The 14,008-nt window shown below is 52.5% G+C and overlaps 1 protein-coding gene across 1 annotated transcript in view; it reads left to right on the plus strand.

Moving 5' to 3' along the window:
• The first annotated feature begins 439 nt into the window (after positions 1-439).
• Mcf2l (MCF.2 cell line derived transforming sequence like) overlaps positions 440-14,008 on the plus strand; it is a 143,993-nt gene continuing 130,424 nt past the window's right edge. The window contains exons 1-3 of the mRNA XM_028766296.1: positions 440-476; positions 792-933; positions 6,151-6,323. Coding sequence (XP_028622129.1) covers positions 6,155-6,323 — 169 coding nt within the window. The 5' untranslated portion in view covers positions 440-476; positions 792-933; positions 6,151-6,154. The remainder of the gene's footprint in view (positions 477-791; positions 934-6,150; positions 6,324-14,008) is intronic.

A 14,008-nucleotide genomic window follows, 5' to 3' on the forward strand; every position in this document is an offset into this window, starting at 1 on the left:
AGACCCAAGTTTGTCTCAGGGCAGAAAGCTGGGGAGCTGCACATGAATACTGGGAGACCGGAAGACTGACCCCTCTTGCCTTGGGACCAGCGAATAGGAGACTCTAGGGGCGGGGGCGGGGGTCCTGAGTGCCCCTGTGTTTAGGTGAATTAGGCAATCTACCGTTTGCAGTGGCGTTTAAAGTTCCCTACAGGTGGTTACTCACGGAACAGAACCTCAAGCGATCAACGCGAGTGGACGAGTGGAGCTTGCTCTTCCGCCCTCAGGTCAGCCAGGAACAGAGGCCAGAAAGGCTTAGGGAACGTGTCTGAAGCCAAAGGGTTCCCACCCGCGTCAGTTCTTCCGCCTGGAAGCAGCAGGGAAGGATCTTGGGAGAGCAGGCAAGCCCAGCCTGGTCACCTGGGACTTCAGAGTGGACACAACTTCCCTACAGTCCTGCTGAGAAGCCTGGTGAGGACCCCAGGGCGGATCCCGAGGTATGGGGAGTTAGGGTACAGGTGCACCTTAATGCTGGCTGGGCTGGGCTCAGAAAACCACAGGAGAGAGCTAAGCCGGAGATGCATGCACCTCCCTTCTTCTGGGCCCGCTCCTACCCCGCCCTTGCCCCACCTCCTCCCTAGGACCCCCGCTCTTGCCCCCTCCCCTCAAGTCCCCGCCCATACCCCACCTCCTCCCTTGAGATCCCTTTCCCACTGTCCCGCGGCAACGGTCGCCTCGGTCCCCAGCGCCAGCGCCCCTCCCCCACCCGCGCTCCCGCTCCCGCCTTCCCGTCTCCTCCCTCCCCGTCTCAGTGGCCCCAGACCGACTGGCGGGCGGAGTCTGGGAGCGTGGCACCTGCAAGCAAGTCAGCTCGCTGGATGAGGAGAAGACAGTCCCCAGCACAAGCAGGTGTGCGCGGGGTCGGGGCGACGAGGGACAAAGGAGAGAGGAGGGGTGAGATACCGAAAGAGAAGGAGGGGGTTACGGGAATGAGGGTGGGGGTGGCAGAAGAAGGGAGTGGGAACGAGCCCGCCGCCTAGAACCATTCCTGTCCGGATCGCTTTGCTACTAGACTGGGATTCTCTCCCCTACATTTCACCTCCTCCTGGCCGGAACTCCGGCTCAGAGCAGGGGGGTTCTCCCTAAGTGTTCCCACTGTTAAGAGTGGGGTTCCTCTCACTCCCCCAGTGTCACATGGAAGGGGAATCCCAATACACACCAGGCGAGGTGTCACCTGCTGGAGGCGGGGCTCTTGCCTCCCCTGGGCAAGTCTCAGAACCACCCTCCAAGTTCTCTCCAGCTCCTTCCAGCCCACTGATTGGGCCAGTGTCCAGGACAGGTGCCATAGACAGAGAGGCTTGGAGCAGCACCTAGCCCTCTGGCTGATCGCTGGACTTGTCTGCTTTGCCTTTTTACCAAAACAAGCTTAGGCTGTAGGTTAAAAATAATTGTGTCACTTTCTCCGCTCACTCCAAAGTCTCCCAGTGGGAGTTACTTTTTAATCAGGCTCTTGGCATGGTTACTCTTGACCCTCTCAAGCCCTGAGTGCCACCTGGCTTTTCTAGAAGCCTCCTGGTCATGACCAGTTCTGCCCCCATAAACAGCTGCAGAGCCGTGGGCCTGCTGCCCAAAGGATGTACTTTGAGGTAGTGGGAGGCCCCAGGATGTGTGGCCCTGGCAGCAGGTCACCACCAAAATAAAGTACCACCCCTTCTCCTTGGTGGCTGGGGGTGGGGTGTGCACGGTTCTCTCTTCCAGTCAGCAGGATACCACTTAGTCAGGTAAGAGTAGCTTGCTCCCCTGGAGGAGGAGCCCCTGGATTCTGGGGAGGATTTCTTAAGTATAGACCCCAGTGGTCTGTCTGTCTCAGAGCTGGTCTCAAGACCTGAACTTGCAGAGGAGGGTTTCAAAGCTGTGCCAACAGCCTTGGTCAGTTGCAGCAAGAGGACCTCCACTTTGTCCTTAGCCTTTCTGGCCTCCAGAGCCCTACAGGCCAAGGCAAGGTTGTATTTTAGCTTGTCATCTTGCCCTGCATGCAATTCCTCGGCCGAGGCTTGGGAAGTGATCACTCAGACTCTTAGCCAGTGTGGTCAAGAGCCACTACTCTCCAGGAAGATGGCAGAAACCTGCTCCAGCTTCCTTGCCACGTCTGTAGAAACAGAGACTGGTAGAAAAGACTTACAGAGAGTAACAGCTGTAAGGGACCAAGGATGGCCATGGAAGCCACCCACAGGCCTGAGCACAAAGTTTTGGTGCCAAGGGCCCCCTTGTTTCTGTGTCATCAGACATCTCTGACCCATCAGCTCTCTGCAGAGCTACCTTAAGTTCCTTTAGTGGAGAGGTCTGAGAACATGAAGGGGGACAAAATGTCCCCTCCCCACATTGCCAAGGTCTTTTGTGGATATGCCCTTCTCATAGGTGCTAGGCCAGCTCTGTTTGAGGGTCCCCCAAGTGCAGATATTTGTCTTGTGAAGCCTGGCGTCTTAGTCACCTCTGTACAGAGGTCTCTTCCTTGAAGGTTACTTCATTTCATTTCTAGAAAATGTGGTGAAATATGAAGCAAAGAGAGGATTCTCAAGTGAGGATGGAACAAGGGACCTGCCTGTCACCAGTGTGAGGATGGCAGGGACAGGAACAACATGTCCTATGTGTGCCCAGCCTATCTGTGCCACTCCCTGGCTTTACCCTTCCTGGTTCAGGTGAGAGGGTAGCCAGGACAGCACCTCTGATCTCCCATGGTCCTCTCAGTGTGACACTGTGGGTACTTACACCCTGGCCCTGATGAGCAGGTCCCTGTCTGCCCTGCATATTATGGAAGTCATAGGAGCCTTTCTCTGTGGGACCTGGCATTTGGGTACAGAATGGCTGCTGCTATATTTTCCTTGGAAAGAGCCCCACAACGTGGGTACACAAACTTGGCACTCTTTGGGGGACACCACACCTGGGAGAAAGTCTCTTACAGCAGTGCCACCTGCATAGGGTGGTGGCTTCAGAATACTATGGGCCATTGCTTGGGATTAAGTAGGGGGAGGCTTTGTGGTCATCCCGTGGCTTCAGGCTGCCACAGGACTGGGGAACTGAAGTGATACTCCCTCCGGGCCCTGTCAAACGGAGGTCTCAGAACTTTGGGGCTTTAATAGGTCAGTGAACACACCATAACTAGATACCAAGAGACCCTCAGACACCCAAGAAAGCCAGTCACCATGAACCATGGATCAAGAGCACAGAGCACAGAGTGTTGAGTAGTTCGGTCATTAATCACGACCACCAGTGAGCTCTGTGGGGATCACAGGAAATTCCCCTCCTTCAGAATGTTCAGGGTGACTTTGGAGCCCCAAAGGGCAGATGTGTTCCGAGATCTAAGAAAATGCCAGCCCCAGAAAGCAGCATTTCAGCTGGGGACGCTCTAGGGCTCTGACTGACGATTCACCGTGTGCATACATTACCGAAATTGCCAAAAATGGATGAATAAAACCAGAACAAATCTGCCAGGGGAAGCGACAGCAGACACAGGTACAGTGACTGCACTCTGCACACAATTTCTCTGTCAGAGGACAAACCAGCCTGGAAGAGGCTCTGCATGAGGAGACAAGGGGGGAGGTGAAGTGGGAGATGTGTTAATGATCTTGAGTGGCGGGCTGAAACCAGAGTCACTCATGTGAGGGGTGCCTCTGCACTTTGTTTCTGCTCTGTGTGGGCAGCAAGCAAAGAGTCACTGGGGCCCAGGCTGCCACGGTGACCTCTCCCCGAGGGTGTTGCTTCCTTTGCACGCATTGGCACCGAGTCTTGTCTGGTGTTACATTCTGTGCCACCCACCAGAAGGCAGGACTTACTCTGACAAAGACAATGGCAGGTGTGTAATAAACACTGCCCAAGCGACCAGTGAGTCAGGGATGGGGTTGTGCCTCGCTTCACTGTGCATAGCCAAGCTCCAGCTACCTGGTGACTTTTCAGAGCTGTGGTTTAGCCTCACTCTTGTGTGTGTGACACCTATTGAGGCTCCAGAGTGCAGGGACCTGAGACCTAGGCCACCCAGGCTGGCTTTTCATAGTGGACAGAGAATACCCGAAAGCTGTCAGATGCCTGTCTAGTGCCTGGGGTTGTGCCAACCTTGAGATTGTAAAACTGAGTCCATACGGATGCAATTGTCAGGACTGGCCTTCTGTGCCCTTGGTCAACACCAGCTGTGAACGTCTGGCTTCCTGCCTCTCAGGAAAGTCACCACTGCCTGTCACCCTTGTGCTGCGCCCAGCCTCCCTCTCTGCCTGAGCATGAGCAAGTTTTAACTCCCAGGGTTGTTCTTACACAGTATTCTAGGAGATGCTGTGGACATAACATGGCTGGAGAAGGGTTGTCTGGAGCAGCGGGCGGGAGGAGCTCAACCCTCCTTGGGGCCTAAGGATGACCTAGGGGAGAAGAGAACCACAGGCTCTGGGCAGCCATGAGGCAGAGGCACCCCAGCAAACTTTAGTCATCCTTAAGTATGGACACACATAGATAGTATCACCCTGGCCTCTTCCCAGAAAAGTCTGGGACACTGACACCCCCAGCAAAGATTAAAATTCTCTTTACTAGAATTTAAAAGACTAGAGGGTTTGCATGTTGGTATGTTTGTTTGTTTTTCAACCAGGGAAGTTTCCCTTCCAACTTTTTATAGTCATAATTTGGTTCACAGAACCCAGAAGTAGGTCTCTGGTCAAGGGTGACTTGCCCTTGGAATTCTGTTCTTCCAGAATCTCTACATGCTGATGAGGAGAGCAAGACAGAACTATGCTGTGTATATGAAGTGCCACATAGAGAACACCCACCCCAGAGCCTTCCCCCTCCAAGGTCAGTCCTCAGACCATTACAGGGACAGCTTGAGAAACTTCATAGAAAACAGACATGCATAGGGTGACAGAGGATACAGCGGGCAGCATTTATAACCACAAAGGGACTTGTTTCTTGTCAGATAGGCAGATAGGCCAGTTAGTTGCCCATTCCCAGAGCCGGCTGGGAGTTGGGGAGGAGGCAGGAGGGAGCACAGCCTTGGCTGGATACTTCTGGAAGCATTGCTACTTACTGGACCGTGGGCATTCCCTGGCCAGGCAGCCTGCTTCCTCCTTGAAGGAGTCACACTGTGAACAGAGGTTCTCGGGGCCCTAGCCCCCCAGATCACATTTCTCAGGCCAGACATCTCCATATAAATCTTTACCCACCACTAGCCAGACCCCAGGAGGGACAGGCAGCTGAGCCCAAACAAAGAAAGGCCTCTGATTCTGACGTGGTTTTTCTCTGAAAAGAGAGGTCAGACCTGTGCTGAGAAGGAGGTTGCGCAGGAATTTTGAAGTTGGGAATCTTAATCATCCAACCTGTCCAGGAAGGTGTCTCCTGCAGACAGTGGCAGGAACTGGGGAAGGAAGGACTGAAGCGAGGTGTCTGTAGCCTGGGGCAGGGGGACTCAGAGCTTGAGGCAAGCTGAGAGGGATGTCACTGTAGAAGATAGGTTTCCTGTGGAGAGCCGAGACAGTGTACATAGAAGCACTCCACTCTCCTCTCAGAAGTGTGCTGAGCCACAGAGAGGAGTCCTATGGAGGCCAGGGAGTGGTCACCCCAGGGCAGGTAAAACTAGCCATGGTGCCTCTGAAAGTGTGATACTTTCTCTTTAAATTCAAGATCATTTCTCCAGAAGCTTCACCAAGCAAGGTGTTGGCCAGATCTCCCCTGGAGGAAGAAACACGGTAATGTTTGTTCTGGACCTGAGAGCCTTCACTTTGCTTAGAGGATTTAAAAATGTTTTGAGTAATCTGAAGAGCCACCAGCCTGGCTTTGAAAGTGAGGCGAACACGGAAAGCCAGAGAACAGGAACTTTTGTGTCCTTGAATCAAGACTCTAAATGTCAAGGAGAAATTCTAAGGTTTTCCCCCTTTCCCTTCCTATGCAGAAGTAAGCACTGTTTTTCCCGTACAACCACTATGTCAGTATTTACAAGCAAAAGCTGTTTTTTTTTTAACTGAATATCAAGACAGCCTGCTACAAGCTGTTGAAATTCACACAATAAACTTAACTTTACACATCTTATATTTAATTCAGAATAAACGCTAAAGACCATAGCTGGTGGTTTTGTTCTTGTCCAAAGAAGCAATCCTTCGATCTCCTGCAACCTGACTTCATTTTCCTCTGACATCACAGCCTCATGTCCGACTGCTGGTGCTTCATCTTCTGCAAGGAACACGCTAGAAGCAATCCTTCGTCACCACAGTGCGATGGGGCCTCAAGGGAGGAGGCCGATCACCAGGTGGACGTGTCTGATGGCATCAGGCTGGTTCCCGACAAAGCAGAGGCCACGACGGCCACAGCCTCAGGTAGGTGCTGGCGGCCCAAGCCTCTCTGTGATCCCAGATGACGATTAGACTCTAAAGTCCTGAGCTGAGCCACTGGGCACCAGAATGAGTCGCTGAGCCCCTGGAGGTGCCGAGGGTTGTCATGGGTTAACCTGTTAGTGTCATAAGAAGAAGCTGGCTCTGCTTAGAGATTATGAGACGTGTTTCTTTGGATTTTAAATAAAGCACAGCACACCAGAAGGGGAAACATTTGTCGTCTTTGCTTCCCTTTTTTTGGTACTGTTGCTTTAATTTGGTATGTTTTATCTTAACCATGCAGACCAGCTCCACATTACCAGAAATAATAGAATTAGGGCCATATAGTGTGAACCCCCAGCCTTCCAGGGCATCGGCTTTTCCCAGGGTCCGTCTCTGCATCAGGCTAGTGTGTTGGTCCATGGCCCTGGCCAGCCTACCAGGTCAGCAGTATATGAAAGGAGACCGAGTGCGCCTCGGGTCTGCGCACTTTTACCTGTGCCTTCCCACCCTGAGCCCCAGAGGAAAGCACACAGCAGGCCGAGCGGGTGTGAGCATCCCACTGTGGGGGGGAGGCAATCAGGCTCACACACACACCTTCCTGCCATCCTTCAATCTTCTGGCCAAGCCTTGGCTAGCATTTGAGGCGCTGTGCTCCAAGGCTACCCCCACTGGGATCCTTGTCCAGAGCTGTATGTCTTTTTTCTTTTTTCTTTTTGGTTACTTTATTTGTTTGCATTTCAAAATGTTGTCCTTCTTACTGGTTTCCCCTCTGCAAACACCCTATCCCACCCCTCCTCCCCTGTCTCTATGAGGGTGCTCCACCCACCCACTCCCACCTCACCACCCTAGCATCCCCCTATACTGGGCCATCAAGCCTCCATGGGACCAAGGACCTCCCCTCCCATTGATGCCTGACAAAGCCATCCTCTGCTACATATGCGGCTGGAACCATGGGTCCCTCCATGTGTACTCTTTGGTTGGTAGTTTAGTCCCTGGGTGCTCTGGAGTTCTGGTTGGTTGATATTGTTGTTCTTCCTATGGCATTGCAAACCCCTTCAACTCCTTCAGTCCTTTTTCTAACTCTTCTCTTGAGGTCCCCGTGCTCAGTCCAGTAGTTGGCTGTGAGCATCCCCATCTGTATTGGTCAGGCTCTGGCAGGGCCTCTCGGGGGACAGCTTTACCAGGTTCCTGTCAGCAAGCCCTTTTTGCATCAGCCATAGTGTCTGGGTTTGGTGTCTGCAGATGGGGTGGATCCCCAGGTGAGGCAGTCACTGGATGGCCTTTCCTTCTGTCTCTGCTCCACTCAGTCCCTGTATCTTCTTTAGACAGGAACAATGCTGGGTGTCTTGTTCAGGGTGTCTGCGGTAACAGTCTAAGGTTTAGGCTAGCACTCTTATGCTAGCTTCTAAGGAATAGTGCTTTGCCTGGCAACCATGGCTCAGGGCTCTCTGGACCCAGTATTGTGACCCATACCATCTGCCTTGGCTGAAGGAGAGATAGTATCTCTTATGGTGGCTCTACCTGAGGTCTGTGGCTTGTGTTTCAGTTTCTGTCTCTCTGTGTTGGTGACCCTGTCCTCAAGGAACAGCTAGAGTCCAGTCTTCTGGTGGACCCCAAGTGGGAGCCAGGGATGGGCCCTTTTTCATCATGAGCCACATGTTTCTGCTTCTCCCAGGGTCTGGTCCAGACTGAGAGGGGGTGGTTGGAGAGAGGCTGCCATCAAAGGGCTGTGCAAAAGGGGGGCTCCCCAAGAAGTCCATGAGGGGCTGTTTGAGGGAAACCCCCTTAGCACTGTTTACTCTAGCTGGAGTGTGACGAGTCCCTTGGGGCTCAGTCCGCTTTGGTCATGTGATCCTTGTGCCAATGGGCACCAGTTGGTACTTGCTGGACTTCCTTAGGCTTCCGAATGAGCCTCACAGGTGCTTGGTTAAGGCTGTCCTGGGAGCAGCCAGCTGGTCAGTCCCAGGTTGACACTGACCTGGCTGCTCTGAATTCATTGTCCAAACTTCCCTGACAGGAAAACCTGTCAGTATGTCCCATGAGACAAGGACTGTAAGGCAGAAAGCCTGGCTCAAGATCAGGCTTTGTCACCCCTATGTGGGCATGGCGTGTCCTGAGCTTGCCACCACACAGGGCAGTGGGAGCCACCCCGGGCTCTGGAGCTGGGCATCACTCCACAGATCTCCACCCTGTCTCACATAACTCTTCACTCCTTTGTTCTCTCTGTATGGCCGTCTGTCCTTCCTGACCCAGAGCCATGGAGTCCAGAGTGCTGCTAAACCAGTGACTCCAGGCAGTGGCCCCTTGTGATGACTCCAGCAGATGATCTAAGGACAGGCTCGGAGCGAAAGCACCCAGACACTCTCCTGTTTCTGTGACAGACAAGGGCTGTGATCAGGAAGCCCTTGAGTGAGCGTGCCGTGACCTCTTGACAGGCTCACAGCTCCTGACTTGACAGGGTCACGGCTCCTGAGCCCTGCCCTCTTCCTTTCTGGTTACCTTTCCCAGATTATTCCAGAAGCCCTTTGAAGTGATGTAACTTACGTGTCAAAACTTATATTTTTAAATCATTAATTTTTGTAGTGACAAAATAAAGGCCGCACTTCTGTCTAAACATTTAGTGCATAAAATGTGCCCTCATAACACACACACACCAACTCTGGATCTCTTACCTGTCCAAACTCATCCCTAGTCCCAGACCCCGGAAGCCACTCCTCTGCCTTCTGTCTGGGTAGTCTGACACACCAGGGCCGTAGTGAATGTCTTCATCAAGTGTTCTCACTCATGGCTGGACAGCTTCGCTGGGCACTCGTCAGAGATGTCTGTGTCCAGGCTGAGTCAAGAGTCCAGGCTCTGATGGCCTAGCACGTGCTTGCCCTTAATGCAAATGAGTGCATGGGCTTCATGCCCTGAGTAGCTATTGTGAGCAGTCGTGAACGTGGTATGCTTTTCACCCCTGAGTGCCTCTGGAGCTAGGTGAAGGGTGACTGGCCAGTCTGAGAGCCGTTTTACAAGCTTAGTTCCCCAGTGCCATTTCTCTGCCATTCCGATGGCAGGAGCCTCAGGCACAGGAGGCCGTGTCTAGTCTGTCAACGCTCTGCTGTCCCTGAGGTCACGCTGAGGTTTGGACCATGCTGGGTAAACACTGATAAGCCTGTTTTCCAGCTCGCTTGCCACAGTGTGTGTGATCTGGCCCTTTCTTCGGCCTTCTTCATTTCAACATTTCACCACAATAGCGTGTTTGGCCAAGTAGTCCCCAAAACTCTGTGGTTACCCACTTCACTCTCTGGTGTGGGAGGCCTCAAAAGTATCCGTGGAGAGGCCCGTTTCAGGGATCCCAGCTGGCCCGTCAGACACCTACCATTCAAGTCAGCTGCCTGTGCGAAGTGACATTGTGAACGGCCCCTGCCCAGAGCGGTGGCCTCTGGACCTTGCTCCTTCCTTGGTCAGGCTTTGAGGCAGGCCCATCCTCACCATGGGGCTGCTCTTGCTGCGGAGCCAACCCTCCTGAGGCTCTGTTCTGACTTGGCAGAGATTGGACTGAGTCCAGCCTGAGGGTCCCTGACGCTGAAACTCTTCCTGCATTCCTTCTTCACTGTGGTTAAGAGCTGGCTTTTCTGCAGAAAATCACTTCCTTGTATGCAGGATGGAGCTGTGCCACTCCTGGGAATGGGTCGAGGAGGCTCCGCCTCCCAAATGACCGTTCTCTGAGTCCTCTAAGTCCACCCATGCTTGCCTTCTGGGTCCTCCAGCCTTCCCCAACACCATCAGCGTGGCTCACCTGATTGGTAGGCATTCTATTACTTCTGTCTCCCACCATCCGGGCCATGCCTCTCTCGGCATCCTCGAAGGTCTCTTTTCCGGCTTATGTGCCAGGGCCCTGTGCCTGCTCTGTAGCATGTTCTTCAGCGCTTAGAAGCAGAGCTGCAGCTAGGTGTCTGTCAGCTCTACCTCGGAGGTGCAGGCAGGAAGACCACGCATTCGAGGTCATTCTCTGATACAGAACAATCAAGGCCACCCTGAGCTCAGGAGAGTGTCTCAAAAGCAAGCAGTCAAGCAAGCAAAAACATGAAGCCACCTGTGTCAGAATGCAAACATGCCTGGAGTCTAGGATGGCCCCTTGGAGTGGAGCTAGAAAGATAGTGTCCTGGTGTGCTCCATCCGTGCTCCATCTTACATACACACACACACACACACACACACACACACACACACACACACACGGTGTACATGGTGGGTTTCATTGAGATGAGTTTAAAGCTGATCTGGCTCTCCAGATTCATTCTCTGGATGCCCAGCAGAGCGTCCCTGCCCAGGCTCCCGACTCTGTCTCCTTGGCGGTGGTCTCCCCATTAGACCACCGGGTGTGAATGATGCTACCTGCTCCCCTCTGGGGGAGGGGGGATCTGCACTCTTGCCCTAGCAAGCCAGAGAACCAACCTTGGCTGAGGCTGCCCCTTCATCTGAAGCCAGGGTCTGAGAGGTGGAGAGGAACCCCCTGTGATGGTGGGCACTCCCCAGTGACCTTTTAGGTATAGGGTAGCATGTGTGGATAAAAAAAAAAAATAAAGCAAAATACATTCTCTTCTGAAGGCTTGGGTAAAAAGGAGAGAGACGTGAATGGTGAACAGGGTCGTGGATAGGATGGATCCCCAGGCGTCCGTCCCACGTTACAGCCTTCCCTGTTCGTGACTGCATATGGCCAAACCTAATGCTTTAATGTATTTTAAAATATGGTCAGTGGACAGGGGCTGCAAGCAGAATGGAAGGAGCAAGAAGAGACTTGGTCCTTTCCTTGAGGACCAAGGATGTTAGCACTCAAGTGTAACCAGTTGACTGAAGACGGGTTTGGAAAAGAATATGACCTCAGGACCTGGCAATCGGAAACCGGCTTTCTCATTATCTCGGCTTGGGGGGCAGGGAGGAGTCCTGATGACAGCTTGCCACAGAGGGAATGAAGTGCCCTGATTATAGCATCCTGCACCCAATGGCTGCAGGTGTGCTGAATCCCACTGCCTCAGGCTAGGACTGAGGCATAGAGCCTAAGAAGGACCCTGACCTCTTACTGCCCAGGGAGGTGGCCTCTAGTAACCTTGAGGACCGTGGGCTCAAAGCTTCCTGGCTCTTGTGCAGATTCCCTGGGAGACTCCTCCTGTCTTCCTTGTGTGCATTTAAAGCGAAACTCAGTCAGGGAAATGACTCCAACAGCCGTGTTCTGAAAAGTGGGACACAGCGAGTGAGCTGCTAAACGTCTCACCCACTAGGGCAGTTTCTGCCGGGCAGCTAGCAGTTGGCAGGGTTTGTGCAAATGGTGCTGGCAGCCTGGTTGCGCGTGATTAACTTCTCGTCCTAACCTTTCTAATCCCGTAACATCTTATCACTTGTTAGGTTCCATTATTTAGGAAGTTGGCAAGAGTTCTTGATATTTCCTGAAAAGCATTTTTAGTGAAAACGGGCTTACAAATCATTTGGGGACTGGTTCGTGTGTTATTGGTCAAAAACTGAAAATAGAGGTAGCAATTCCCACCTCTACTGCAGGTGGAAGGTGAGGTAGAGATTTTGGGGGACAGTGGGGCAGGCTGCAGGGGTACCACTTCTGGGCTTGCTGGGCTCACCCCAGCCCCAACCCCTGTACTGAAGAGTCCACAGTCCTGGCTCCCCAATCTGTCCTCTCTGGCTCCTGGATAGACTGAAGGAACTGGCCAGTGTTTATCACTGTTTAATTCAGTGAACAGTGTGCGTTATCTAAACAGGTGATTCTGAGGCACTGCAGAGACGTCCTCCAGGAGGTAGACAGTGGGTACCTGAGCTGTCTCCACAGCCCTGCTCAACCCTCACCAACCTGCAGTATGGCCATGGGCCCAGGAACTTTGAGGGTTTCTGTCAACTCTATGCTGTTTCTGTGAAATCTTCCATGAGAATCCCAATTGCAAGTTTGGGATGCTCTCTGCGATGAAGGTGACACTTAAGGAAACTCTGAAATATATGCTGGACCTTGAAGCCCCAACAGGGAGTTGGCAGCCACTAAGCGTCACACCATATTACATGTCAGTCATGGCGTCTTCCAGCCTCTCAGAGTGTCATCTGGGTTGCTTTCTTCCCCTTGAACTAGACTCCCTGTGTGGACGCTCTTCCTCTTCCTGCATTGGCCACTGTGAGCCATTGACAAGGACAGGAGTGTGGCCTGCCCCAGGAATAAGCCCCTGAATCTGATGGTCACTGTCTTCCTGGGCATCTCTGGTCTCTGTGGTTCTCACTGTCAGCATAAAAAAAAAAAAAAAAAAAAAAAACAAAAAAAAAAAACAAACAGCTGTCATCATCTTAAACAAGGGATTCTGCAGCTGTTGTGAGTGACCATGGCTCTGGAACACAGACATGGGTTACCCAAGTCTATGGTCCACCTGGAAGCAGTTTAAGTTTTTATAGTTTCACAGAACAAAGAAAGTCATAAAGCAATTTTAAAATGCAGTGGTGGTGTTGGTGGTCAGAGAGACAAGAACAAGATGAGGGAGCTGTCCTGTAAGCCTGAGATGTTAACTGACGACATTCTCAGCTCATAGACTGGGAGAAGCCAGAGGCCTGCTAAGTTACTAGCTTCTAATAGATTTTTATTATCATGAGGTAATTAGTTCAGATACTGAGTGGGGCAAGGCTTGACCGTTCTAGAAGGTAAAACTAGCCTAAGACAAAGCAATTAGCCTCTGAGCCTACAGAATTCCAGTCTCCCCACAGCACTGGGATTCCAGTCGTCTGCTCGGTGTCTGCAGACCCAGACTCCTTCCAAGGAGTTCTTGTTCACAGCCAGACGGCTTCTCTTCAGGAAATGTAGTTCACACCATGGAGCTTCCTGTGCTCCCAGTACACAGCCTCTCTGTGCTCCACCAGCACTGGGCACCTTGAAGGCTTTCTCCCGTGTCCCATAGGAGCTGGCTACCCAGCATCCTGTCTGATGTGTCCTGAGCTGAAGCCAGCTCTGAGGCATCTGTGGTCACCCACAGCTCTGTCCGGGTACTTTCACCTTCTGTCCCTGTCACTTCTTCATCTGTTAAGTGTGAAAATGCCTGCTATATCTCTTGCTGTGAATAAGATGGTAGGACACACTGTGACCAGACGACCTCATGGCACAGCTGTGTGTGCATGGGAGATCCTCCCCAGGAGTGACCACTGTCTGGGGAAGGGGAAGTCTTACCTGCTCAATGTCTCCGAAAGAAGGGAATCAGACTAAAAGTCACAGGCACGGGGGCCGTAGACTTTGCCCTTGATGCCTGTTTCTGAGAGATCTCACCCAGGCTGTGCCTGCTGGGGCCACTCACAGTGGAGAGGTGTTTTATTAGGAGTCCGTTCTCATGTGGAAAAGTATTTGTGAGACGATTTGTCTGAAATCCTGTCAGGGGCACCTTTGGAGGAAGGGCTGGATACACATGAAGCCATGCCAAAGCAGTTCATGGTGTCAGAGATTTCCATGGTCACTTGGCCCCATTGCTGTACTGGACGGAACATGGAGGTGGAAAGGGCTTAGTGCCAAAACACTCAGAAACAGGAAGGGGAGAGAACAAGATTTCTCTTTGCATGACGTGCACCCCAGCTGACCTGTTGCTCCCTCAAGGCTCTGCCTCCTATTTTCTACCACGTCTCAGTTACACCATGGATGTTCCCCTCCATCCACCAGTCAGTCCGCTGATGAAGTG

This window comes from Grammomys surdaster, unplaced genomic scaffold (genome assembly GCF_004785775.1).
Source record: "Grammomys surdaster isolate TR1022 unplaced genomic scaffold, NIH_TR_1.0 167, whole genome shotgun sequence".
In the NCBI taxonomy this organism is placed as follows: Eukaryota; Metazoa; Chordata; class Mammalia; order Rodentia; family Muridae; genus Grammomys; species Grammomys surdaster.